At 50.0% G+C, this 27,895-nt stretch overlaps 2 protein-coding genes and 1 long non-coding RNA gene across 3 annotated transcripts; 2 read left to right on the forward strand and 1 right to left on the reverse strand.

Moving 5' to 3' along the window:
- Positions 1 to 1,408: 1,408 nt before the first annotated feature.
- RASL12 (RAS like family 12) lies at positions 1,409 to 15,463 on the forward strand. The gene is made up of 5 exons (XM_079912501.1): positions 1,409 to 1,866; positions 3,811 to 3,867; positions 9,853 to 9,926; positions 10,649 to 10,839; positions 13,504 to 15,463. Exons 1-5 carry the CDS (start codon positions 1,761 to 1,763, stop codon positions 13,877 to 13,879), a joined length of 804 nt encoding a protein of 267 aa, XP_079768627.1. The 5' UTR covers positions 1,409 to 1,760; the 3' UTR covers positions 13,880 to 15,463.
- Positions 15,464 to 15,533: 70 nt separating this feature from the next.
- Positions 15,534 to 19,698, reverse strand: SLC51B (SLC51 subunit beta; the record flags this gene model as incomplete). The annotated part of the gene is made up of 3 exons (XM_079912502.1): positions 19,434 to 19,698; positions 18,283 to 18,373; positions 15,534 to 15,738 (listed from the first exon to the last, which is right to left on the reverse strand). The coding sequence occupies exons 1-3, from the start codon at positions 19,528 to 19,530 to the stop codon at positions 15,534 to 15,536; spliced, it is 393 nt and encodes a 130-aa protein (XP_079768628.1). The 5' UTR covers positions 19,531 to 19,698.
- A 4,531-nt stretch (positions 19,699 to 24,229) lies between these two features.
- On the forward strand, positions 24,230 to 27,515 carry LOC307181732. The gene is made up of 3 exons (XR_013827014.1): positions 24,230 to 24,257; positions 26,919 to 27,021; positions 27,497 to 27,515. It is a non-coding gene; the product is annotated as an uncharacterized lncRNA (long non-coding RNA).
- The last annotated feature ends 380 nt before the right edge of the window (positions 27,516 to 27,895 follow it).

Raw genomic sequence — 27,895 nt, forward strand, 5'->3', positions numbered from 1 at the left:
TAGCAGAGCCCAGGTTTACTCCCAGTTGGGCCTCTGGGGGTCCACAGCCTGCCCTCTCTCCAGCAGTCCTCCAGTGAGACTGAGTCTCCCCATAGCCCCACCCAGAACCAGTCTGTCCTCCCAGGACTAGGGCCAGCCCAGGGATGTGGCTAGAACTTGGCTCCCACTTTTTCTCCTTCTACAACTCAAAGGAAAACCCTTGGCCATTAGCTCTGTGAGCGATTCTCGCCTGTGGGTGTAATCTAAACAAATTCCTCCCAACACCTTAGAGTCTTAATAACACAGCTGGTTTACCATGATCTCCCAGAAACACTATTAGGCTGAATCGGTATTCATGTCCTGTCCTGGAAAATAATTTTCTCTCTTGGTTGAGGAGAAGTTATTACCATCAGGCTCTGACTCCAGACCCTCCGCCTGCTGACCTGGGTTTTCCTGGTTTCTTTTGCACATGGGTGGGTAGATTAGCTATGGGAGGTTAGGGGTTTGGGGTTGGAAGGGGAAGGGCTGCAGTGAGAAGTCTCTGAGACTCCCATATCTTTCTCCACTCAAGCCTGGAGTGTATTCCAAAAGAGAGGTCCCACAGGGTTCTAGAAAGTACTCAGACATAGAACCCAGGGTTTATTTTGTCACTCTCCATTAGGCTTGAATTGGATTTATTTTCCCCTTCCTTTAGTAGTATAGATGGGGACACCAAAGCCCAAAGAGGTGAGATGACTTGCCTAAGGTCACCCAGTGAAAGAGCTGGCACTAGATCCTAAATGTCCAGATTCCTCATGTCAGCCCTTTGCCCTGTTTCCAGCATGACCAGATTTACCCCGGGTTTCAAGGGGAATGACAGGTGACCCTGCCAGGCTCATCCACTAATCCCAGAATCATAGGCAAGAGGGAGTGCCAGGTTTTAGAATAAAATGCCCCATTTACACACTAGGCCACAAACACATGGGACTCATTAGCTCCCAATCAGGGAGAAAACAGTAATCCAGAATGGGTTTGGTTTCTTGAAGCTGGACCCAGATTGGCCATGAAATCTTAGTAAAGTCGTTTCCCCCCAGCTCCCCCCCAGCCCCCCGCCCCTCCCCCACCCCGTTCCCAGAAGCTAGGATTCTTTACGGGTTCTGCAGTGATGCCTGAGAGTCCCCACACCGAAGGGCAGAGTAATGTGGTCGGGGAAGTTGTGTGCCAAGGCGGAGCTGGCTTGTGATCCAGAGAAAGGACCAGGCTCGGAGTTGAACCCGGCAGGCTTCCCGGAGGAGGAGGCGGGGCCAGCTGGGTAAAACAAAAGGAGGGGTGGATCTTCTTGCGGATGGGAAGTGACTGAGTGGAGGTTCAGACAAGGCTGGAAACATCCCTCCCCTCAGTGCCCCTATCCCTGGCCTCCCTCTCTCCAGTACTTGTCCTTTCCCGCCGGGTCTTGGGGTCGCTCCGAAGGGTGACAGCGCCGCCCGGCCCTCGAGGTCCAGCAAGGCCCTGGGGGGCGCGGCCGGCCGGAGATCCTTTCCGCTCGCAGGGGTCTCCGCAGCCCTTACAAGGAGTTTGGCGGCGCTCGGGCGGCCCCGCCCGCCGGGCTCCCGCGGCCCCTCCTCCCCGCACGGTCGGGCCTGGCCGCGGGAAGGCTGCCTGCTAGGCGCGGGGCCCGGGAGGCCGACGCCGCCGGGGCCGCGAGTGCCAGAGGCCGCCACTCGCTCCCGAGGGCCCCTACGGGCAGGCACGCTGCTCGGGGCCCTTAGGCCAGCACCCGTCTCCCTCTCCGCAGCGTCGCCATGTCCTCGGTGTTCGGGAAGCCCCGCGCGGGCAGCGGGCAGCAGCAGAGCGCACCCCTCGAGGTCAACTTGGCCATCCTGGGGCGCCGCGGGGTGGGCAAGTCCGGTGAGTGGGGTGCGGGAGGGAGGGAAGGGGTCAGGCGGGGACGCGAGAGACAGGGAGCGGTGGAGGGAACGGGGCGCTGTGGGCTTGCGGGCAGGCTCTTCCACTGGCTTTCGGGGCTTCTTGCGCCCAGGTGGGTTGGATGAGACGCCGTGATGGTATATACCTTCTTTGCCTCAGCTTTTCTTGCTTGGTTCTCCCTCAGCTTGTTTTCAGCTCCTCCAGCGCTCAGCTAGCTGTCTTCTCTTCCTGGCCTGTCTTTCCCTCTGTGTCTCCCTACTGTGTCTGTGTCCTCCTTGTCTGTGACCCCAGCTGTCTCCCCTCTGTCTCTGTGTCTCCCAGTCCTCTGCTGGTCTCCCCCTTGCCGTTCACCGCCCTCCATCTCCTCTTCCTGGCCAGCAGTCAGCCCTGGTGACTGGCACCAAAGGGACCTGTTAGGCGCTGATCCCCAGCCCAGGGCCCCTACGGAGCTCAGTCGCAGCCTTGCTGCTCCTTGATTTAGGCCAGGGGAGAAGGGGCCCCAGGCCCCTGAAGGGAGGTGGTAAGAGTCGCTGGCTTTTGGGATTTCCCAGGGAGAGGCCGCTACCCACTCCCCACCCCAATTCTCTGGGATTCTGCAACAAAGTGTGAATTCTTATCAAATGTATTTGTTTCAAGTCAAACCCCTCTCTTGACTTTACGGAAACACATTGGACTATGGTCTCAGGTGCCTCCGACCTGTCCTTAATGAACAAAGCGCTTGGATTTACACTCAGGCCATTTCTATCAACACTGAACTCTGCCTTCACCACCTTTGGCAGCTGGAGCCCAGCTGGAGCCCAGGGGGTGGGGGTGGGGGGTGTCACCATAGGCAAAGATCCAGAAAAAGGGTTCACCGCTCTCTCCACCATTCCCAGTCCCAGGCAGCTGAAGGGGGAAGGCAGAGGGGGCTTCTCCACTGGCTGTTTTCCAGCTGCAGCCATTAGTGAATGGCCATCATGGACTCAGCTGTGAGACTCACCGGGCGCCTACTCTCCACTTTTGAAGCCAGCGCCCTGGCTCAGAGATGGGACTCTGGATCATGCTTTCCTAGAGAAAAGATTTGCCCTCTTCCCTTTGAAAATCAAATTGTTATCTGTGGCTCTGTCACTGGTACAGTTTAGCCAGTGACTACATGAATGAAAGAATTTAAATTTTAAAATACGTATTCCCTGGGTATTAGTTTGCAAACTGACACTGTTAGGAATCCTGGGAAAGAATTTTAAGGATTTTCTTTAAAATACTGCATTACTTTTTAAGAGTTCAGTATAGTAGTGGGCTGGCCCTCAGCTTTATGTGGTTAAATTCTGAACAAAATCAATCTTGTTAATGCATTCCACCTGGGGAGAACTTCCCCAGGTTTTATGTTCTGTGACCCTCCCATGATGAGTGTGGAGGCCTTAGAGCCAAGACTCGAGGACTGAGGACTAGAGTGTGTTTACTTGGGATTCGGGGGTTCATATCCCTCCCAGAGATCACCCACTGATAACTCAGCTCTTACTCTCTCTTTGGCTTGTAGCCAAAGCTGGGATAAATGCCTCCACACTTCAGAGTCTTTGTGCCTTGTCAAGGGTGGGGGAGGTCTCTCTTCACTTAGAGTCTCAGCAAGTTGGCCCTAAGGTAACTGCTTGCCTGGGTCCAGACCCCTTAGTTAGGGTCTTCACAAACGCCCCTTAGGCTTGCCTCTCATTTGTTTTCTCGCCGCCATCCCCCTCCAAAATAAAACATCCCAGAATGCAACCGGAAAGGACATGGTTCCCCATATTTCTGCTTTCCTCTGAGCCTCTCAAACCAGTTCCCCCGCTCTCTAGAGAGCAGAGGGGTCACAGAGGCTAGATAAGTCCTCCCTAAAATGAGAGGGGCAGGCTCCAGGGCCCAGCAGCCAGACACGATGGGGAGACTGAGCCAACTTCTTTCTCCTTCTTGCAGCCCTGACGGTGAAGTTTCTGACCAGGAGGTTCATCAGCGAATATGACCCCAACTTGGGTAAGGGCCCACTCCCCCCGTCCCTCCTGCCGTGCCCACTTGGATCTCCCCTGCAAACACACATATGCCGTGGTGGGCCCAGGCCTGACCAGGACGACACATCTGGGGGCCGAGGGGAGGAGCCAGCTGATGACTCAGCCCATGTGACTCAGCCCATGTGACAAAATGTTTTAAGTTCCAAAAATGTACCCTTCCTCAGCTCACCCCAGACAACTTGGGGGTTAGCCCAATTAAGAGAACTGAGAGAAGTTGCTTTGCCCTAAAATATGAAGTATGATGAAACTTAAAAAAAAAAAAATCGAGCATTGCAGAATATGCACATCCATTAAGTGTTTTTCTTCCAGATGGTTATTCCGTGTACTTTTCCACAAAAGCTGGACAAGACATTTGGGAAATTCCCTAGTAATACTGGCTTCTAAACCAGTTTTTTAACCACACAAGAAAACTAGTCTTGTTTGGTAGCTGTATCATGATGGTGTATTGGAAAAAGGGATGCCCTGGTGTCAGAGCTGAGTTTGAATCCTGGCTTTGTCACTTATCGGCTGTGCACTTTTGAAGCAGTCACCTAAGCTCTCTGAGCTTCTGTTTCCTCATCTGTGAAATGCGCATAAAAATACCTATCTCAGAGAATTACTGTGAGGATTAATGAAGTAACACATGTAAAAGACGTAGCGTAATACTTGACCCACAGAGACATTGAATGCGTCGTCACTTCTCCTTCCTTCTTTCTCCTCAAATGGCTTCCCATCTGTGGTGGCTGAGATTCGCCCAAGTTAATTAGATCACTGTTTCTGAAAATTAATTTTAGCAGCAGGACCTTTTCCTCAAATAACCTCTTACATGGAAGCCCAATATCTAAATACATAAAAGCAGAATTTTATTAATATAACTGTAACTTAAAGCTCACATTTATAGCATTTCTTTATGGTAAACTTTCCACTAGAAAAATGGGGTGTCTGGATACTCTTTGCTCTTTGGAAACGGAGGTTGCAGTCTTAGATTATCTTCCCCCTTCATAAGAATTGAATAAGGCGTTTGTGGAACCCCTGAAGGCCCTCTGAGGAAACCCAGGGCTCCGGGAGGACCCTGGGGTCCCACAAATGAAACCTCCACAGTGCAGCACCACCGGCAGCAGACCTCTGATGGATTGCGCCCTTCACGCCTGAAGGAAAGGGCTCCTCAGCCCACTGGTGCCCCTCAGCCCCTCAGTCCAGGCTGGGATGTTGAATCCCAGTGTCAGAGCAGGAAGGGATGTCAAGGCTACTTGGTCCAGTGTTTTTAGAATTTATTCCTTACGTAGCAGAATCCCCTCTTCCACGGAGATCTTACACAGAACCCCAGGGGTCAAGCACAGGAAGCAGAGGGGGTCCCCTGGCTAAGTCAGGAATGCAGGGTAGGCAACTTGCGGACAGTCCTTAAGGGGTTTGTTCCTCAAAGTTTGGTGTGACCGCCTGTGCTTTGACACAGCCCCTCGGCTACAGCGGAGGAAGCAGGCCCAAGGAGCTTTGTGGGCCAGGGTCACCAGCAGGTCTGAGGGGAGCCCATCGATTAGCAGAGGTCAGTGCCCAGGGGAGTGAGACACAGGAGCACGAAGTCAGATGGGCGGGGTGGGGGAGTGGGTGGGAAGGGAAGGCACACAGCAGGGATGTCTGGGAAGGGAAAACGGAGATTCTCAAGGACAGTGGCTCAAAAGACAGATTCTGCCTACCTCAAATATTGCATGGAACATACTTATACTAAAAAGTATTAGCTGTTTATCTGAAATTCAAATTTAACTGGTTATCTTGTATTTTATTTGGCAACCTATCTCCAGTCTCTCTTCTTCCTGTCCCCCATCCATACCCTTCAGGCAGGGTCCCACCAGAGGTGCCTATTACAGTGGTGGTTTGAGCTTCCTGGTTGAGCAATTTTGGAGTTCTGAACTGGTAGGGGAATGCGTGGTCAGACGGTCTGAGGTGGGGGTGTGGCAGCTCCACAGTGGTTAGTCACCTCAGCCTTTTGTCTCGTACCACACCCTGAGAGCTTCTGAGCTGGAGAGATGGCCAGACGCTCTCCTGTCGGCCATTCTGGGAGGCCAGTGCTGCTCCTTGGGGGTCCTGTCCACTGTCTGAACATTCCCACCACTATCCCATGGCTGGTTCCAGCAACAGGGGGGACTCTCGGACCAGAGCCTTTCCTTCTGTGGAGAAAGGTCTGAGCATCCAAGGAAGAGTTAGCCATGTGGAGATGTAAAACCACCCTTTCCCCTTTTCTTTTTTTCTGTACGCGGGCCTCTCGCTGTTGTGGCCTCTCCCGTTGCGGAGCACAGGCTCCGGATGCGCAGGCTCAGCGGCCATGGCTCACGGGCCCAGCCGCTCCGCGGCATGTGGGATCTTCCCGGACCGGGGCACGAAGCCGTGTCCCCTGCATCGGCAGGCGGACTCTCAACCACTGCGCCACCAGGGAAGCCCCACCCTTTCCCCCCTTTTCAAACACCTTCCAAGAGCTTGAGCTCAAAGGGGCCTCTTGAAGGTGGACACCTGTGATGTTCATTCCTATCTCCAACTTGGAGTGCACTGCTAGGCACAACACAGATGCTGTTAAACATGGGATTTGAATTTTGGTTTTAGGATTACCCTTTAAAGAAGAGCTCCTATTATTATCCCCATTTTACAGGTAAAGAAACTGAGGCAGAGAGGGCTCAGTGGTTTGCCTAAGATCATGGAGAACCTCAGGTACAAAGGAAGATGAGACACCACTCCAGTTGCCCTCCACTAAGGGTGGCCTTATGCTATCGAGGACCTGAAGTAAGAAGTCTGTGTGGCACTGGGCTCTCTGAGCCTTGGTTTCCCCATCTGGAAGATAGGACTAATAGACTGTGCTCTGTGTGTGAGCTGTGCCTTGTTATAGGTTGTGACTGTTAGAGTTGGTAGGAGCCAAGAGAGTCAGTGCCTGTGAAAGGGCTTCACCTGTGCTGAGCACTCCAGGAAGCGAGCAGGGGTATCCAGGAGGACGCCCTCCTCTCACAGAGGGATTGGGGGCATCTCACCTGGTTTTCCCAGGGCAGAATGACAAGCTTCTCACTGCTCTTCTCCTCATCCTGCTCCAACAAGGGTACAGGCACCATTTCTGAAGCATCATCCCATACACACTCTGACCAGAGCTCCTTTAGTGACATTTTAAAAATTATTGCTGTAAATGAGAGAAAAATACTTCGGGAAAGGGATCTTTTCTCAGCATTTAAGTCCTAAGAATGTTATTTAGAACTAGCAGTTATGAAACCCGTATTTAGTAAAGGACTCTAGAATGACCAGAGGGCAGGGACTTTGTGATGGGGAGGCAGGACATTACTGTGACTTGGAAAGGAGCCCCCACTACACCCCCAGCCCCTGGAGTCACCTCACTTGCAAAGGGGGAGGGAGCTGGATAAGATGATTTCATGACCTCTGAGCCTTCTCCACTTTGCCCATGCATGTTCCACGGCCTCAGCTGGGTGGGGCGCTTCTGCTCTTTCCCTGTATTCTGCACAGATAGAGCTGGAGAATTGGCTTGTCCACTGAGCAGAGGGAGTGAGGGGGTCCCACTGTAGAGCCCCAAGTTCAAGTTCCTTCTGATAGGGTGCTGTGTGGCTGTGGGAGAGTTCTCTTCTTTTCTGGGCCTCACCTTCCTGTCATCTCTCTATGGAAGAGCTAACAGCGACCTCAAAAGGCTGTTGCATTTAAGGGACTGTAGGAGACCAAGGTTGGGCTAATATATTTCCTTGGGCTGGGCACAGCATGGTGCCTGTTTGGGCACAGAAGCTGGGAAGCACCTAAAAGGCATGCATCAGACAACTCTGGCAGGAAAATAAAGAAAAATCTGAAGGAGATATAGGTATCCAGGGGCAGCTCTTCTTGTACCAAATATAGTTAAACATTTGGGGCATATTTTCCATGAGATTTTTTTTTTTTTTTGTCTTTGAACAAGAACGGCTATTTATCCAAGTCCCCACAGCAGGCTGGGGATGGGAGCTGTCTATGACTCCTGCCGGCTGCTAGTGGACCTGGCGTGTGTCCAGGCCTGGCTTAGCTGCCAATGGCCCTCAGAGAGAATTCCGCCACAGCTGGGGGGTACGCTTCTCACAGTGGCTGCTACCAACAGGCAGAGAGGGCTCCAGTTCTGCCCAGAGGGTTCTTCTTTGGGGTCACTTGGGGCACAGGGGCACCACCACCCCCAGGGAAAGGTGAGGGCCAAGTACACTCACATGTGTGGGCCAGTGGCACAGGGGAAAGTTGGGGGTAGGGAGAATGATTGTGACAGTGAGGTCCTCTTTGCAGGCCTGGCCACTTGATACTTTCTCAGGTTTGAGGTCATGAGAACTTAGAGAAAACAATTTGTAAAAACTTATGAAATCCAAATAAGGTCAGTGGTGTAGTTCATAGTATGGTACCAATGTCAATTTCCTGGTTTTGACCATGGTACTATGGTTATGTAAGGTGCTAACATTGGGGGGGGGGGAAGAGTACACAGGAACTCTCTGTACTATTTTGCAACTTCTACATGAGTCTAAAATTATTTCAAAATAAAAAGTAAAAAAAAAAAAAAATCACCTAGGAATGTGAACCTGCCCTGGAAACTTTGGAGCACTATGTCCCCACTGTCCTTTACCGGGCATTTGTGGAGGGCCAGGCCCCATGCCTAGCGGCCCATCCAGTCCTCATGCAGCCCTGTGAATGGTGCAGGGACAAGCATTTAGCACAGCGCCTGGCACAGAGTAAAAACCTGAAAACTGTTAGCCAGTGTTATCACATCATCCCTATTTTAAAATGAGGAAACAGAGTCTCAGAATGCTGAAATGACTTGACCAAGGCACACAGCTAAAAAGTAGCTGAAGTTGGGTTTGATTCCCATCTCCAACCTAAAACTTTCAACCATCCTAGATTCCTCTGCTATTATTTTGACAAGGATTACTTGTAAAACCTTCTTGGGACCTCTTTTTCTTTATTGAAATATAGTTGATTTACAACGTTGTGCCAGTTTCTGCTGTACAGCAAAGTGACTCAGTTATACACAGAGACTTTTTTTTTTTTTTTTTTGCGGTACGCGGGCCTCTCACTGTTGTGGCCTCTCCCGTTGCGGCGCACAGGCTCCAGACGCACAGGCTCAGCGGCCATGGCTCACGGGCCCAGCCGCTCCGCGGCATGTGGGATCTTCCTGGACATGGGCACGAACCTGTGTCCCCTGCATCGGCAGGCAGACTCTCAACCACTGCACCACCGGGGAAGCCCACAGAGACATTTTTAAAAATATTCTTTTCCATTATGATTTATTACAGGATATTGAATATAGTTCTCTGTGCTATACAGTAGGACCTTGTTGTTTATCCATCCTGTATATAATCGTTCACCTCTGCTAATCCCAAACTCCCAATCCTTCCCTCTCCCATCCCCTGCCCCTCCTTCTCGGGTCTTCTAAACAGGGTCTGACCCACCTCCCCGCCCCCTGCCCCCGGCCCCTGCCTTAATCATGTTGTGTGCTTCTCCTTTCTTGTCCCTTCCCCACCGGGGGCCAGAGGGTTGTCCTGATTGTTCTTGGGGTCTTCCTGTGGGCCAGGTACTGTGGTTGGAGAGAAGGGGGTGGAGAAGCTTGGGGTTCAGGTGGGAGGGGCTGGCAGTGCAGCTCCTGAGGCCTCTGCTGCTCACCGGGCCCGTGAGCCACACACACTCCATCCTACCGGTGTGGTGGGTGGACCCAGAACACAATCCCGTACCCTGTGGCATGTTCTATGAGTGCCCTCGGGTGCTCTGGGCCTGACAGGTGGAGCAGCATCTCCTTGGTGGGAGGGTCTGCCCGTGTCCTCCATGTGGGTGAGAACCAGGGTCTTTCCAGTGGTCCTGGCTCAGCCAGCCCCAGAGCAAGTCCCCCGGGGGTGCACAGGGATCCAGCAAAGGGAAGCTGGGACTCAGACCCAGCCTACCATCAAGTGGCCTGCCCTGCCTCTGACTGGGCTGACCGTCTGTGTTGCAGAGGATACCTACAGCTCTGAGGAGACCGTGGACCACCAGCCTGTCCACCTGAGGGTCATGGACACTGCAGACCTGGTAACATTACCCCCATGACCCATGAAGAGCTGAGAGTCAGTGCAGCCTCTTGGGAAGTCCTGCTTCCAGAGTGTGGACCTCAGATGGGACTCTGTAAACCTTTTAAGCTCCAATTTGCCATGCGTCCCTGATTGAGGTGCTGACCTCTCTGGGCCTGAATCTATTGATGTGCCAAATGAGAAGGGATAGGAAGGGGCCTGGGGAGACCTGATGATTGTTGGTGTCAGCTCTGAGATTCTGTGCTCTGGGGCTTGACGTCTGTGTACGCATGGAGACAGGTGCACACACGTGTTTACACAGAGGCTCCCCTGGCCCAACCTTGCCCCGCCGCCCAGTACATACATCTCCCTGTGTCCTCACCACCCCCGCCAAGGCTGGATGCCAGTTCTTCTCAGAAGCCAAAGGGGCACCGTGAACCTGACCCCAAACCAGCAGTGCCCAGGCACAGCCAGGTCTCTGTAGGGGCCATGCCAGAGTCTTGGCTCTGTGCCCCAGAGGCCAAGGTCTCCAAGTCTGTGGCTGGGTGGTGGGAGTGAGGCTCAGAAACAATGTCTCCTTTCACAACAAGCCAAATCCACACTCAAGTGCCCCTTTGAAAAGGGCCCTGCTGGGAACAATATACAGAGATGCAGGGAGCGGGGAAGTGGGATGAGACAGCTCAGGTGAAGGCCTGTACCCTGGCCTCCTCTGCCCCTGACAGAGGCTGCCCTCCTTTGCCCCAGGACACCCCCAGGAACTGTGAGCGCTACCTGAACTGGGCCCACGCCTTCCTGGTGGTGTACAGCGTCGACAGCCGCCAGAGCTTCGAGGGCAGCAGCAGCTACCTGGAGCTGCTCGCTCTGCATGAGAAGGAGACACAGCGCAGCTACCCTGCTCTGCTGCTGGGCAACAAGCTGGACATGGCCCAGTACAGGTGAGTGCGGCATTTTGTCCCACACCCTAGAGCTCGCCTTCTCCTTTCTCGTAAAAGCGGTGTCATCTTCAGAGATTATTTGGCTGCTAAGAAGAGTAATCCCCTTGGATGTAGATAGAAGGGGGTGTGTTGTAAGGATACGGTGGGCAGGGCTTCCAGGCAGCCAAGGGCAGGAAGGGAAGAGCATCTGGGCTGCACAGGAGCTGGACCCTGAAAGTCGGAAGAGAGGCCACTCCTCCCATCCTCCTGAGGCTCTGAGGTCTCTCTCAGCCTCACCCTTGCTTTCCTGAGACTATATGACCTTCTGTTTCCACTCCCCACAGCTGGCTGGTCATCCAGTGCCCAATTCCAATTCTGGGGAGAGAGGCTCTAATTGGCCACCTGGGTCAGGTGTCTTCCCTGGTCCAACCAGCTTTCGCCTCGCCCAAGCGTGGTCCCCAGGCTCATTCCCGCAGTTGGCTGTGCTGAGGGCAGGTTCTCTTAGAAAGAGTTGGAGTTGAATCGGAGACCACAGACTGGGCCAGAGGACAGATGACCGCTGAGTGCTGCAGCCGTATTTTGCTTGGCTGGCACAGTGTTTTAAAAGAGCCGGAATTGGAATGCTTTGAGGTGGGGCGTGCCCCCTCCAGCTGAACACAGGCCTCACACTCCCCGTGGCTTACCTCCACCCTCCCCACACACCCAAGTTGCCCGCCTGGCCCCTGAGGCGTTTGAGACTGTGATGCCTCCACCTGATGGGTGACCCCACTGGCCCTCTCCAGCACATCCGTCCTGTGTGGCCAGTCCACCTGCGAGGTAGGGCACCCCCCACCAGCCTTCCTCCCGTCCCTTCCTTCTCAGGGCTGGTCACTCCTGCTTCCCCAGGCCCCAAAGGCCCACTGACTGATGTTAGGAAGGAGGGAACACTTAATATAGATCGGGGCTGATGGGCAGTGGGGAAATGGGGTGTGGTCTCATGAAGGGTGCTCACGGTAGGAGCCTTCAAAGGTGGGCAGACCCTCAGACCCAGACAAATTCCATCTCAGGGAATGAGCAAAGTTGTGTGATCTTAAAGCCAAAAGGTAGTCTTTGAGGAATCACAGATCCCGCAGAGCCTAGAATAGGGATCAGAAGACTGGATTGTGAATAAACCAGTTTTAAATATGAGGAAAAAAACTAGGCCACTGTTTTGGTCCCAATATTTACCAATGGGATTGTCCAAAAGTGGTTTGGGGGCAAAGAGCAAAGCAGCATCGTTTCCCTAAGGAGTCATGAGATTTGTCCCCACTTCCTTCTTTGGTCAAGTCCCGAGGTTGGTAGGTCAGGATTTGATGGGCACAGACAATGTAATTTTTAGCTGAGCATTGGTCAATGTCTCCCATGAGTGTCTTGCAGCTAAAGGGTAAAATGTGGGTTAGAGCGGTGATAACCACTGATAACATTTTCGCTAGGCTACGCCAAAATAAGAAAAAGGGTAATAATGTTATATGCCCGGCTCACCCATTCACGCACACACACGCACGTGTGGGGTTCTTGTTTCCGAAAGCTCATTATTCAAGCCCCACAATGACAAAGTTTCAGATTCAAGTTCATCACAAAGGCACATAATACCAAGTATTCTTTCAAAAGGAGTTCCTCAGGAATCTGTGAGCTGACAGTCAGGACACCAACCCTGGTTGGGGAATGGATCAGGTGCTCTGTCCCTGACGCTTTTGTCCCAGTCATTCCCTCTGTCTGTTGAGCTAGCCCACTTCCAGCCTTTGCTCCTGCCAAATTAACCTTGGCTCAGAAACCTTTTCCCACCATACCCACCCTGGTGTCCCCTCTCAGCTCCCAGGCTGTGCCACTGTCCTCAGGAATGGCAGGTGAGGCAGCTCAGCAGTGAGATTTAGCCATTGAAACCTTGGCCTCCAGTCCTCAGGGACCCCTCCCCCCCGCCTGTCCCCTGCCTCTTCTGGACATCTGACCTATCCAAGGGCCAGTATTTTTCCTCACCCTGATTCCCATGGCTTTCAGGACCTTCCTAGTTACAAATACTCGATCCCATCATCATGGGAGGTGGTACAGGATGAAGCTGGAAATAGGTGCTGCTCCCTCTCTCGTGCTGTCACCCTTGCTCTCTCCTGCCTCTCTCCTGGGCAAGCAGACAAAACTCCCTGCCACGAGCCCTGAGACCTCTGCCGACCACAGGCGTCCTGAGTCAGGACCTCGGCCCACCAGGCCTCTGTGGACACTGTGGTCTCACATCCTTCCAACCAGACCACTGCCTTTCCCCAGAGCTGATCCCACATGCCAGGGCTGAGGGTGGCTCATTTCCTGACCAAGGGAGTCAAGGAGATGTGGGGCTGGGAATACCCATCTTCCTCTGGCCACAGGCAGGGTCTAGCCAGGGACTTTGGGCCAGCTTCTCCCTTCCCCTCGGCCTCGTTCTGAAATTCTGGCTTCGGTGACATCAGCCGCCACTTATTAAGCAGGGACTGTGCTAGGCACTTGACACAAATCGTCTTCTTAATCTTAACAACCCTGAGAGGCAGCTCTCATTATCCCATTTTACTGATGAGAAAACTGAGCCTCAGAGAGATGAAGATGGTCACCGAGCTAGTAAGTGAGGATCCAGGTGTAGGCCTGGGCCTGCCTGACTTGGATGCGTGCTCCTGACCCCGCCTCACCCTGCTTCCCCGCCAGGCAGGTCACTCAGGCAGAGGGCGTGGCCTTGGCGGGCAGGTTCGGGTGCCTGTTTTTCGAGGTCTCTGCCTGCCTGGACTTCGAGCACGTGCAGCACGTCTTCCACGAGGCAGTACGGGAGGCACGGCGGGAGATGGAGAAGAACTCCCTGGCCAGGCCCCTCTTCATCTCCGAGGAGAGGGCCCTGCATTACCAGTCCCCACTCACGGCCCGGCACGGGCTGGCCAGCTGCGCCTTCAACACACTTTCTACTGCTAGCCTGAAGGAGATTCCTGCCGTGGCCCAGGCCAAGCTGGTCACTGTAAAGTCATCCCGGGCTCAGAGCAAGCGCAAGGCACCCACCCTGACACTGTTGAAGGGCTTCAAGATCTTCTGAGGGCCCCTGCTCAGGATTCCAGGCTCAGCGCTGGGCAGTCTGCAGGGCAGGAGCTGGCTTCTCACCACCGGCTTTCCTTCTGGTGGAACAGCAGCCCTCACCCTCTGGTGGACAGCTGACCCCTCCTCCAGCACCAGGCAGTGTCCCTGACACCCAGTTCACTGTAGGAGCAACAGGGACAGGCAGAAATTCTGCTCCCATTCCCTCCAGACCTTGGTTTCCATGGGAACCACTGCATCCCTCACCCTGAAGGAAACAGCCACTGTGACAACGCAGAGACCTGGGGTCAGCCCGAAGTGGAAGGAAATTGCAGCATCCATCGTGGCGCCATCACCCCCTCCTGCTCCATCTACAGCCAGGCCTGATGTGGCCCCTGGTGGACAGCTCTGGGTGGACAGCTTCAGGAGGCACTGCATAAGTGTGGGCCTGAGAGCATCCTGCCCTGAGGTCTCAGCACCTCCTGGTGGACGGGAAGGGCAGGGCAGCTGCAGGTTTTGCAGGGCCAGAGCCTGGCCCTCCCCTTGCCTTCTGACTTCACAGAACCCCCAGGCAACAAACCTCACAGTTTATCCAAGTAAAATCTAGTTGCAATAATCCTACGGGACAGCCTGTGAGAAGCAAAGGTGTCCCGGGAAGGCCTATTTCCAGTCCTTTGCCTCTCAATGAGGGCAGAGGGAGAGGGCCGCGGGTAGGCCAGTGTAGGGAGCCTCCTGTGTGTTTCCACCAGGAGGCAGGGCCCCCGTATTTTACAACCTTAAATCAAGGACTCTGTCCGCAGGCCCTCAGGACCTGCCTTGTCAAGTTTACTGATCAAAACTGCAGAACAAAGTCATTCTCTCCAGTGACAATCACCCAGGACTCCAGGGAGCCCACAACTGGCTGTATCAGACATCCGGTAGGGAGAAGCACAGTTTTCTGTTTGTAGCCTGGTGCGGCAGGACCTAGTACCCTTGGCAATGGGTCTGCGTGTTCAAAGTCCACTTTTGTAAGATACCACCTAAGGAATTTTTGGTTCATAAAGCAAATTTTTGCATAAATTATTTGGCTTTGCCACCACAGCTTATACTGCAACACGGTGGCTCAGACACGGGATCGCGACACTCCTTTGGGATCCCACGGTTAGCAAGAGAAGGGTCTCAGAGGCAAGGAGTTTCTTAGTTTTCTAGCTCTCTTTACCACAGGGCCTCTGGCCCAAAGGAAGTCTTTCACGGACCCTCAGCAGACCAGCAGGCAGAGGAGTGGCCTGTGGTGGGGGAAGGGAGGGGGAGGGGATTCTGAGTCCAGAATCCTGCCCCTTCCTCACTCAGCCCTTCCAGGAGCTTGGATTGAAAACAATAGCTCTTGCCCAGGCTTCAGCCACCTTCTGCAGACGGAGAAGCCGAGGTCAGAGGGAGGCTGTGAACTCCTCAAGGCCACGTGAGGAGTCCTGGCCAGGCTTCCTGACCCACAGGCTGGCTCTGGATTTTGCACTTTTGTTTCAAGCCGCTTGTGTGTGGACCACTGCCATTTGAACAGACTATGCAATTCCAACTGCCCACATCCAGAAGCATTTTAATAAAAAGGTTTTGTTCGTTTTTTTCCTAACAGGGTTTTAGTTTGATTGCAGTTCACTCACTGTCTGCTAACACCACGGGGGCACTGCCCTGCACCCTAACTAGCTCTCAGATTCTTGGGGGTCCGGAAGAATGACTGGCGGCACATCACTGTCTTTTACGTCCACTTCCACCTGGGCCAACTTTGGCTTTTCTGAGAGCAAAGTCTCTCTTAGGATGGTCAGGTTGTTGTCATCTTTGTTTCTGGCCTCGGCCAAGTGCAGGACTTCTGGAGTTTGTTTTTCTGGTGACAGCCTCTTTTGATTTCTGGGAGGAGAGAAAACACTATGGAATGTGAGTTCCCTGAGTTGGGATACCGAGTGTTTGGGGCAGGACTGGGTCTCCCAGGTGGGTTAGTGAGTTTGTGGTAGAAATCCAGTGCCCAGTTCTGGGAACAGTTGCGGGAGAAGCCGAGAAGGTGCCGTGGTGTTTGGCAGAGAAACATCTTACACTTGTCTGTGTGTCACCTTACCAAACCCTCAGCGCCACCTGTGAGCTCAACTACTATTGCTCCCCTTACAGGCGATGTAAGGGGGCTCAGAGGGCCAAAGGAGCACATGCCTGGGACGTGCGTTTAAGTTTCCTGACCCTGAGTCCCGTGTTCTTTTCACCAAACCGCATTTTCTCATTGCAGGGCTGTCGTCCTACTTAGTGCAGGTCCTTGTCACCCCACACCCCATCCCCACCCTCACTCCACCCCATCTCTAGACAAGCTAATCAGGAAATTCCTAACTAATCTTCCTGCAGCTAGGTGCTCACTTCTCCAAACTGGCCTACACACGCCAAATCACGATTCTAAAGTCCCTGTGCGTACACACCACTCCCCAGCTCAAGCGCCTTCAGTGGCTCCCCACTCCCACTTCCTTAACCTGGCATTCAAGATCCAGTCTTCCTTCCAATAACCTTCCCAAATGTCTCCCCTCTGAGGTGGTTCTACTCAAAGTATCCACCTCTAGGTTTCCTGGCCATAGTAGAGGGACCCGGCTGTGGTTAGAGCCGACCGCCCAATCTGCTTGGGCCATAGGGGAGTATCTCAGTGTCTGCTGCTTCTGAGGACACCTGCCTTGTCTCTGAAGTGACCTTGTCGAGGGGGATGCTTCCTGACAGGGTGAGAGAGGAAAGGTCACCTTCTTAGAGGCTATACCCTCTGGGTCTTTTTATATCCTGCATCCAGACTGATCTTGCTAAAACATAAGCCGTTCATGTCCCTGTGCAGAGCTCTTCTTTGGCTCCCCAATGCCCATGGGCTAGAACCTGAACTCCTTAGGATGGCCCCCAGGGCCTGTTCACTCTGGGCTCTGCTGCCTCTTGGCCTCCTCCTCCCCCTGCCCTCCCCACACTCCACACTGCAGCCTCACGGGCCCTCCTCCTCCCGCCTCGAGCTTGGTGTATGCTGTCCCTTGGTCTGGAAGGCTTCCATAGCCCACCCTCGCTCTCTTTTTGCCCCGCAGGCCCCAGATCCCATCTCTGTGCTCCCACAATACTCTGTATGTCCCACAGTCGCCACCTGTCACTCTAAACTACAATTATCTCCCCACCAAACTGTAAACTCCATAAGACCAGGGCTGAATCTATCTTGCCCAGCCCTGCAGCCCCCCCTCTCAGTGCGGAGCTTAGCGCAGGGCAGGTGCTCAGCTTATTCTGTGGAATGAATGATGACTGGGCCATAGCAGTTCATAACGACTAGTTAGCAATGTGAGTAAGGGGCACTGGGTTATTTCTTTCTGGCTTTACAGCAGAACTGTGAGGAGGATTCATAGATGACATAAAATATAGCACAGAAGGAAGAGCATGGAGGTTAGGCCAACCCTTCCATGGATCCTCAGTGACCTTATTCTGTACAGTGGGAATAGGTAATTTGTGCCAACCCCACCTTACAGGGCTGTCTTGATCAAGTGAGAGAATGTGAAGGTGCCTTTAAAATTGTAAAACATGATACAGATCTGAGGGAGAGATTCTCATTATTATTGTTTCAAAGTTACTGCTAGTTACTAGGGCTATAGTAACTGTTGAATGAATGGGAATGAGTGAACCAAGCATTTATTGAATAACTTCTAGAGCCAGACTTTGTGCCAGTTGCTTGGGGAAACAAAATTGAGTCAAATGTGGTCCCTGCCTTCAAGGAGCTCTCAGAAGTTAGCCCTGGAATCATCCAGAGAGTTTAACAAAATGCCGATGCCCAGGTCCCACCCTTTGTGTCAGAATCTCCAAGGCGAGGTACAGATTTCTGTGTTTTTAATGTTCCTCCTCAGGTGATTTGGTTGTGTATCCAGGGTTAAGGAGTACTGTTGTTATAAAGATGTCAAAATTACCCCAGGAGCACCGACGGATCTTAGGTCCCTTTCCGTGCCCTGCATTTGGCCTTGGAGCAGCATAAGGCTTTCCCCTTTAAGAACAGCCCTAACTGCAAAAGCCCCCACTGTGCACTCGCCACAATCCTAGGAGGAGGGAATCCGTTATTACTGCCATTTATAGAAGCAGCAGCTGGCTTGGAGATATTGAGTGTCTTGCTCAGCTACTGAGTGGCAGAACTGGAATTTGAACCCAGCTTGTGTGACTCCAGAGCCAGAGATCCTGACTTCTGAGATACACCACCAGCCTGCGCCCTGTTTGCTGGCCAGGGCCAAGGAGTGGTCATCAGGGACAGTTGCCAGTTTTTCAGCAGCTTTGGGTTCTCAAAGGACCCTAAAGGATGCATTTTGCTGTCCCAAAGGGTGGACAGCCAAGGCCCCTAGATGACCCCTCTCTAGGTTTCCTTTGGGAGGGCAGGGCCCACCCCCTCCAGAGACCACCCCCAGACCAGCTCCTCACCTTTTTGCCTGGGTGTTCCTTCTCAAGAAGACAATGCTTATCACGACCACCACGGCCACCAGGACAAACATGGAACTATTCCAAGGAGTTGCTGGGGAGGGACACACAGGACAGAACCTTGAGGAGAGGCTGGGTGCCCTTCAGGCCCCTAACAGACCAGCTCACAGCATCAACCTTCCTGTGCTGTGGGCCAGGTATCGTAGAGAGACTCTAAGCTGAAAATGAGCCCCCTGCCCTGCGGGAACTCCCAGTCCAGTGTTGGGCGGGGAGAGGGAGATAAGATCTCTGCTCTGAAGAAGCTCTCATCTACCTGGGGGAGACAGCACTGCAGCTGGGTAATAATAGTGGGCAAAGGAGGAGTGTGGGTGAAGATAAACTTCACAGTCTTCAGAGTTCTGCTAGGAGCTAGCCAAGTGCAGTACAAGGGGAAAAGGAAGGAAGGGAGGGAGGGAGGGAAGGAGGGAGGGAGGAAAGAAAGAAGGGGTGGCAGTTAAATTGGATTCAACACATTGCCCACAGACAATATGTGAAGTGGCTAATCTGAATTTGGAGAATCAAGATTGGTCCACACTGTACCCAAGTGAGGCAGGATCTAGCTTCAGAGCTTTTGCGTTTGCTGTTCCCTCTACCAGGAATGTTCTTCCCCCCCATAATCTGCATGGCTAATTCCTTCACCTCCTGCAAGCTTTACTCAAACACCACCTTCTTAGGGAGGCCTTCCTTGACCACATTATGTTCCCTGCAGCACACCTGCTATTCCCTTTCTCCACTTAATTTTTCTCCGTATTATGCATCACCAGCACACCATGCATTTTAGTCATTTGTTGATTTTCTGTCTCTTTCACTAGAAGGTATGCTCCATGAGGGCAGAGATTTTTGTCTTTTCCCTTCTGTAACCCCAGTGCTGAGAACAGTGCCTGGTGCACAGAAGGAACTTAATAAATATTTGTGAATGACGGGATGGATGAGTAAATGAGTGGCCAGCCCTGAGAAGAGGAGGGTGCAGTTTAGCCAGACCCCTCTGGGTAGTGAGACCCCCTCAGCCTCAGTCCCTGGCTTAGAGGAAACGTGCAGTCTGCTGCAGAGGAGGGGACCATGAAGGGGGCTTCAACCAGATTCCTCTCTTTGTGTTGGGTCCACCCACCACTTACCATCTTCTACACGAAAATACCAGAGCATTTCTTCCAGCAGCTCCTGAGGCACCTCGGTGCCAGGTGGGGCTCCAGTAAGCTCCTCATTGTAGCCCATGCCACTGCTCCTGGTTGGGATATGTTTCTGACAACAAATTCCTTAGGCCCCTTCGCCCCCAGGTGCTCTCCTGGCCTCCTAGGTTCTGGCTCTTTGCAAAGCCCCAAAGCCTGCTGGAGACAAAGCAGAGAGCATAACTGGTTATTCCACCCCAGTTTACTCTCCCCTCCCTGCCCAAACCCAGCTCTCCTCAGGACCAAAACAGCTGGAACTCCCGCAACACGTGGGGCCTGGAGAAGCAGAGACCATAGAAGTGGGAGTCACTCAAATCTTTGTGAAAACTCATCATGTGTGGGGAAGACCTGGGAGTGAGGAGGACTGAGCCACTGATGGGCTGTGGGACTCTTGCAGGGGACTCCCATTCTCCAAGAAGAAACTGATATCTAGAATATACAAAGAATTCTCGCAAATTAAGAAGAAAAAGACTAGAATCCTAATAAATGTGTAAAGGATATAAACAGGCAGTTTACAAAATAGGAAACCCAAAAGGCTAGCAAGAATATGAAAATAAACTCTTTGGTAATAACAAGAATGAAAATTAAAACAAAATGAAACACCACTTGACATCTGTTAGATTGGCATAGTTTGGAAGGTAGATAATGCCGTGTGTTGGCGGGGCTCTGGGGCTATAGCCTTAGGCACTGCCAGGGCGTGTAGACTGGGGCAGCCGTCTAGGGAACAAATTAGTCAAAGTAAGTGTACACATGACCCAGCAGTTCTACTCCTGAGTGCATTTATATCTCAAAGAAAGTATGCCTGAGGATCATAAGGGGGCATGCCACACCGTTTATGAAAATTCACATATGCACACAAAACAACAACACACATTTTACAAAAACACGTTTTTAAAAAGACACATTCAACACATTAGGGTAATTATCACTGGGGGTGGGGAGAAGAAAAAGGTAACAGAAATGGAGATCCAAGTAAAGAAATAAAACAGGAGAAGGGTTTTGAACAGACCAATCATGAAATCATGTCATAGGGCTAAAAAGACAATGAGGCAAAGAGAGAACAAGAGAGGCCAGAGGCCATCTCAAGTCCCCCCGCTCTGACACTGCCTTCCACTCCAAAACAGCCTTTGGAGGCTCAGCCAGGAACATCCGAAAACAAATGGATGGAAAACAGCCAAACAGAAGAACAAGGTACTAATAAAAAGAGTTTTCTCCACCTCTCCAGCTCTGAGAAAACTGAAACATCTACAGGTTTTGAGGGAAAATATTTTGACACAAATATAATATTGAGCTGAGTTTTTCCTATATGAATGATCATTCATGTATCAAGATAGAGATGGAAGTCAGGGGGAAAGAAAGACTTTTTTTTAGACTTTCAGGGACTCAGATGCCTACTACCTACTTACTCATTTGAAGGATATAATATATATACTGAATAATGGAAAGACAAAGTTACAGGAGTGGCGAATCGATGTGATCTTGTGTTCCAGCCCCAACTGTCCAGAGCACTTGCTAAGAAGGGCTGTGAGCTTCTGTCCAGTCTCCGATGCAGGAGTACCTGGATCAATGAGTAACATTGGCCACAGGCCCCTGTTGCATATGCAGAGCCCCCCTGAATACCCACAGAGAAAAGAGCATGGAGGTCAAGACACCAAACACCAACTCCCTTTGGGGAAGTGGGATGGGGCCTAGACCCATGGGACATCCACTTTGAACACTTCTGTATTGTATACATTTCTTGTGAGCACATACTGCCTTCGTGAAAGCAATACATGTAATTACATTTTTTAAATGTATGTACTTTGTATGTGTATTCTAAATATATATTTTGTGTATTTGTATGTATTTTAAACGTATGTATATACTATCCAAAGAAAACGAAAACACAAATTCGAAAAGATAGATGCAGGGACTTCCCTGGTGACGCAGTGGTAAAGAATCCGCCTGCCAATGCAGAGGACACGGGTACGAGCCCTGGTCGGGGAAGATCCCACATGCCACGGAGCAACTAAGCCCACGTGCCACAACTACTGCACTCTAGAGCCCGCAAGCCACAACTACTGAGCCCACGTGCCACAACTACTGAAACCCGCGCACCTAAAGCCCATGCTCCGCAACAAGAGAAGCCACCGCAATGAGAAGCCCATGCACCGCAACGAAGAGCAGCCCCCACTCGCCGCAACTAGAGAAAGCCCGAGCGCAGCAACGAAGACCCAACGCAGCCATAATTTAATAAATAAATAAATTTATTTATTTATTTTTCAAAAAGAAAAGATAGATGCAACCCAATATTCACAGCAGCATTATTTACAATAGCCAAGATATGGAGGCAACCTAAGTGTCCCTCAACTGATGAATGGATAAAGAAGATATGGTATATATATATATATATATATATATATATATATATATATATATATATATAATGGAATACTACTCAGCCATAAAAAAATGAAATTTTGCCATTTGCATCAACATGGATGGACTTGAAGGGTATTATGCTAAGTGAAATAAGTCACAAGAAAGACAAATAAGTGAAATAAGTCATAAGAAAGACAAATACTGTATGATATCACTTATATGTGGAATCTAAAAAATAAAACAGAAAAGAAATAGTGAATATAACAAAAAAGAAACGGACTCAAAGATATAGAGAACAAACTAGTGGTTACCAGTGGGAAGAGGGAAGGGGGAGAGGCAATATATCGGGGTAGGGGATTAAGAGGTACAAACTACTATGTATAAAATAAATAAGCTACAAGGATATACTGCACAGTACAGGGAATAGTTTATAATAACTATAAATGGAGTATAACATTAAAAAATTATGAATCACTATGTTATACACCTGAAACATATAATATTGTAAATAAACTATACCTCAATTAAAAAAGTATGTATATATTGTATTTATACCTTTTGAGACAATTCCAATTTTGGATGTTTAATTAGTGGAACTAATCAAGATGTCAGTTCTTACCAATTTGATCTATAGATAGAGTGCAACCCCAGTCAAAATCCCAGCAAGTTATTTTATGGATATTGACAAACTGGATTTAAAGTTTATATGGAGAGGTAAAAGACCCAGAATAGTCAACACAATCTTGAAGGAGAAGAACAAAGTCAGAGGACTGATGCTTCCCAACTTCAAAACTCACTTTAAAACTACAGTAATCAAGATAGTGCGATACTGGAACCAATCAGATAAGTGTACACATTTGCATGTGGGCTGATGTCCACAGTGGAATGTGTGTTTTAAACATGTATAATATTGTTATAATAAAAATATACTAACAAATGAAACAAACAAAATGGTAAGATGGATACAAGTCAGCCCTCCCTGACTGTGTTAGATGCCACAGAAACAAAGGACACAGTTCTCTCAGAGCACTTATCCAGTTTTCTTCTAGAGTGAGCATGGTATTAATATCTCTGCTTTTTTTAAAAATTATTAACTAAACTTCATGATTTATTTGCATTTCATTTTTCCATGAATGTCTTTTTGCTGCTCCAGGTTCCCATCCAGGATATCATATTGCATTTAGTTGTCATGTCTCCTTAGGCCCCTCCAGGAGATTCCTGCATTTTAAACAGGGCTTAACCATCTGTCATTGGACAGTGATTCCTGACAAAGAACCTGGGCCACCCATCCCCATGGAAGGTTGAAGACACTCACCCTGGGTCCTGGGTTCCGAGGACTTGTCTGATCTGCTGTTGCGAGCAGCACCGATTTCTCTGTTCCTCTTCCTCCTTTCTGGGCAATACCGATGGTCTTTGCACCTGAGCTTTCGCACAGCTCTCACCTAGTGGGAGCGCTGCAGAGCCTGGGGCAGCCAGGCCCATCTGGTAGCTCTGCATTTAGCACACGCCTGGAGACTTCTCTGTCACTTGGGGGTGACTGACCTCTTGAATGAGAGGTCTCAGATGGCAAACAGGCTCCACCTGACTTTCACAATCAGCAAGAACCAGGAGCCCAGTGCTTGCCTTCTTGTCTATCGGCCTCAAGTAAAAAGAAAACATCCAGACCCTCTTGCCAGCCCAGGGGAATGGGCTGGGGAGGACCCTCCATCTGAAGGTCCCGTCATTGCAGGGGGCTGTGTGGTGTGCCCACTCCAGGCCTCTATTTCCTGGTATTATCAATGTTTAACCACGGAGCAGGGAGCCAAGCCTGGCCTTTTACAGCCTCTGCTTTCTCCCAGTGAGGGTCATGGCCTTCTCTGAATTCCTCACAAGATGCTATAAAATAAGACCTTTGGAGAGTCAGGGGTGGGGAAGGCAAGGCACATGAGGCTGTGTGAGTGACCCAGAGAGAAGGAAGCGGGCCAGGTTGAACAGCGTTGAGTGGGAAGGGTTTGGTGGGGAAGCAGGAGTGAGGTGCTCCCCCAACCAGGCCACATGTATTCAATTCTGATCATCAGTGGGCTTTTCTACCCCCGCCCCCCAGGCTCCTTGCATCTCCAGCATCCCTTGGAGTTGGCTCAGTAAGGAGTAGGGTTCCCATTTCCCAAATGAGGAAGCAGGTTGAATGAAGTCACATGACAGGTGCAAGCTCCTCTACGAGTTAATATTCGTCAACGGTGTGAACGACAGAGAAAAGGAGATGCAACAGGGAACCTAGGGCCAGAATGGACTCCAGCTTCTCATCGTTTCGCAACTCATTCATTCAATAAATATTACTTGAACCCTAGCTGTGTGGACACAAGGTAAACAAGACAGGCAAGGACCCTGGTCTCCTGAAGCTCATACTCTAGGGGACAGACAGGCAACAAAAAAGTAAGTAAAACATAAGATAATTTCAGCTACTGACAATTTCTGTGAATAATTTAAACAACGAAATGATGCAGAAATAGATGGGGGGCTGTGATTACTATATTACTTTACTAAAACTGAATGACAAAGAATTAACTATGCAAAGACCTGGGGCGGCAAGTGAAAAGGCACTGAAGAAATAATGAGCTTAATTAGTTTGAGAAACAAAAAAAAAAGGGCAACGTAGCTGAAGCACAGTGATATGGGGAGGTGGCATGGGATAAAGTTGGAGGCTAGACAGAAACAGAACGTGCAGTAAAACAGAATAAGGAGTATGGATGTAGAGAGAAGCCACTGGAGGTGACATGATCTCTGACTGATATTTATCCAAGATCACTTGGCCTGCTGGGTGGGGAATGGTTTGTAAGGGAGCGAGAGAGGAGATGGGAGACATTGGGAGGCTATTGCATTCATCCAGGCAATTGACAGTGGTGGTTTGGACCAGGATAATGACAGCAAAGATGGGGAGAAGTGGTCAGATTCAGGGTACATTTTGGAGAGAAAGGCAGCTGATAGATTTCGGAAGAAAGGAACTCTAACTCTCTTAAGCACAAAAGGAATTCGAAAGGAATTCATTGGCTCATATAACTGGGAAGCGCAGAGTGGACCTGTCCTTACGGATAGCTGGAACCAGGAGTCTGAAGATCCTTTGCTCTTTCTCTCTAGGTCTCTTCCTGCTTCTCTCTGGGTATCAGGCTCATTCCCACAGGCTGGCCATCTCCTGGTAGCTGGACCAGACTGCAGGAAATCCAGGCTCACACCCTTACAGCTAGAGGAGGAAGGAGTCCCTCTTCTCAACTCCAGTTTGGCAGTTCCTGGGACAGGACCCTAATTGTGCTGGCCTGGGTCACATACCCACGTTTTGGATCAGTTGTTATGGCCAAGGGTGAAGTACTATGGATGCTAGCTCAAATCTCATACCCATCGAGTAGCCAAGAGAGAAAGGCTGTGAGCTGGATAGCCATGCCAGTGTGGGTCCCTAAAGTGACCCCTTGACTACAATCCTCCCAGTCTGCCCTGGGGGAGTGTCACTGGGCTCTTAAGGGGGATTGTGTCCCCTTCAAGAGGCGCCTGCCCCATCCCAGGTTTTCCACTCTTCTACCTGTTTCTCTTTTCTTCCTCCTCTTACTTTAGTTCTCTCTGCTATAGCTCATCCAATAACTATTACTCCGTGTCTGCTCTGTGCCAGGATTCTGCTACTGATGAACAATCACAGTCATTGTCCCTGACTTCATGGAGACTGCAGTCTCATGGGAGTCACACAGGTGGTCACACCAGGGATCACGTAATTGATTGCTGTGTGATAAGGGCCATGAAGGAAACAGAGATGAGAGAACATTACCAACCCCTCCCTTCCTCATAGCTTCAAATATCACTTCTGGACAAATCAATCCTACCTTGGACTCTCCTTTCTTGACCTCTCAAGTTCCTTGCCTCCCTCCCTGGGCAATTAGTAGTGGAATGGAGTAGAAAGAGCTTTGGACTTTCCCCTGCTATTCTAAATCTACCACCTCATAATCCTTCTAATCTCAGTTTAAATATCATCCTGTCAGGGAAACCTTCCATATCAGTTAAGACTTGTGATTGGTTCTGGGTAACAAAGACCCAATTTCAATGGTTAAAATACATAGGGTGTATTTTTTCATATAAGAATTTCAGAGGTAGGGACTTCCCTGCTGGCCCAGTGGGTAAGACTCCACACTCCCAGTGCAGGGGGCCCAGGTACGATCCCTTGTCAGGGAACTAGATCCCACATGCATGGCGAAACTAAGAGTTCACATGCCACAACTAAGAAGCCTGCATGCTGCAACTAAAAAAAAAAAAAGATCCCACAGGCCTCAGCGAAGATCCCGCATGCCACAACTAAGACCTGGTGCAGGCTAAATAAATAAATAAATAATTTTTTTTTTTTTTTAAAGAAGTTCAGAAGTAGACAGTTACTGATGTCAAAAGCTCAAAGAAATCAGTGCTGATTTCTGAGAATTCCCTCATGGTCCCAAGAAGGCTAATGCAGCCCCTGCCATGATGTCCAAGTTCCAAGCAGACAAAAAGGAAAAAGGGAAGAAGGACAAAAAGATGTGGCTATTAAGTATAATGGACAAATAACCTGCAAGAGAGTAAATTCAGACAACACGGAGAACTACAGAGAAGGACGACATTCCCATAGAACAGTAGCGGGGCAGCCAGTGGGCTAACCAGGAAACTTTATTGTCAGGGGATTGCCACAGGTCATGCCCAGCAGGATTTGATAACCGTCATGGACCATTGATGGCTACGCAGACTGTAACAGAGCCTGCTAATTGTCCCCTAGAATACATTCTTCCCTCCCTCCTTTTCATAAAAGAACCCTCTGAATTTGAGCGTCATATGGCCACCCAGCTAGAGACTGTATTTCCCAGATCGCTTGCAGTTTTGGGTGGTCCTTTGACTAAGTTTTGGACAAGAGATGAGAGTAGTATACTACTTCTGAATTACTCTCTCTCTCCTTTTTTTTTTTTTTTGCAATTATGTAAACTTTTAAATTGAAGTGTAACCTACATGCAGAAAAGTAAACAAATATTAAGATCTGGCTTAGTGGATTTTTACATGTGAACACACCCATGTGTGGGAACATACACCCTCTAGATCAAGAAATAGAACATTGCGAGAACACAGAAGTCTTCTTGTGTCCACTTCTGGTTACTACCCCCCACAAAGACAACCACTATCCGGACTTTTAATACCATAGGTTAGTTTGCCTGTTTTTATATTTTATGTAAATGGAATCAATCAATATGTAATCTTTTGTGTCTGCCTTCTTTGCTCAACATTATATTGTGGTATTCACCCATGTTGTGTGTAGTTGTGGCTCATTCATTCTTGTTTTCAGAATATTCCATCGTGTGATTATGCCACACTATTTTTATCTATGGATCCTATTTTTCTAAGAGAAATTTCAACCCATCCCTTCTTTCCTCTGTCTGGAACATGAGTATAATGGTAGAAAGAACATCTAAAGGCAAGAGTCATTAAATTACAACATATGGGCCAAATCTAACCTGCAGCCTGTTTTTGTAAATACAGTTTTATTGGAACATGGCGGTGCTCATTTGCTTATGTAATGTTTATGGCTGCTTTTGCATTACATTAGAAGAAATGGGCAGTTGTAGCAATGACTGTATTGTCTGCAAAGCCTAAAATACTTACTATGTGGCCCTTTACAGGAAAATTCTGTGGACCCAGACAACAAGTTAGAAGGGCCTGGTTCCCTGGATGACCTCATGGAGCACAGCAGCCTACCTGCCCTGGAGCTGTCCACCTCTGGAGTGTTATGTGTGAGAGAGGTAAACTTTGGTATGATTTGAGGCACTGTGTTTGAGATCTCTTTGTTACAGAAACTTAGTCTGTACTGTAACTAATACATACATTATTTATGCTCAGTGACTGCTGAATTAGTGAATGCCATGGTATCAGAAGAACTAAATTCTAGTCTAGTTCACTTTTGCTATGACCAGCCATAGGGCCTTGGACCTTGAACCTCTTTTTCTTATCAAACCATATAAGCTTCAAAGAGGAGTAAAAAGGAAACGTATCTAAGAAATTATTACCACGAGGGGTCAATT

The sequence above is a fragment of the Stenella coeruleoalba genome (assembly GCF_951394435.1).
Source record: "Stenella coeruleoalba genome assembly, chromosome: 2".
In the NCBI taxonomy this organism is placed as follows: Eukaryota; Metazoa; Chordata; class Mammalia; order Artiodactyla; family Delphinidae; genus Stenella; species Stenella coeruleoalba.

Excerpts from the sequence above, each read along its gene's own strand:
- RASL12 (XM_079912501.1), top strand. The coding sequence starts at position 1,761 with ATGTCCTCGGTGTTCGGGAAGCCCCGCGCGGGCAGCGGGCAGCAGCAG. Across the intron at positions 3,868-9,852 it reads CGAATATGACCCCAACTTGG|AGGATACCTACAGCTCTGAG; the intron begins GTAAGGGCCCAC and ends TCTGTGTTGCAG. Across the intron at positions 9,927-10,648 it reads TCATGGACACTGCAGACCTG|GACACCCCCAGGAACTGTGA; the intron begins GTAACATTACCC and ends CCTTTGCCCCAG.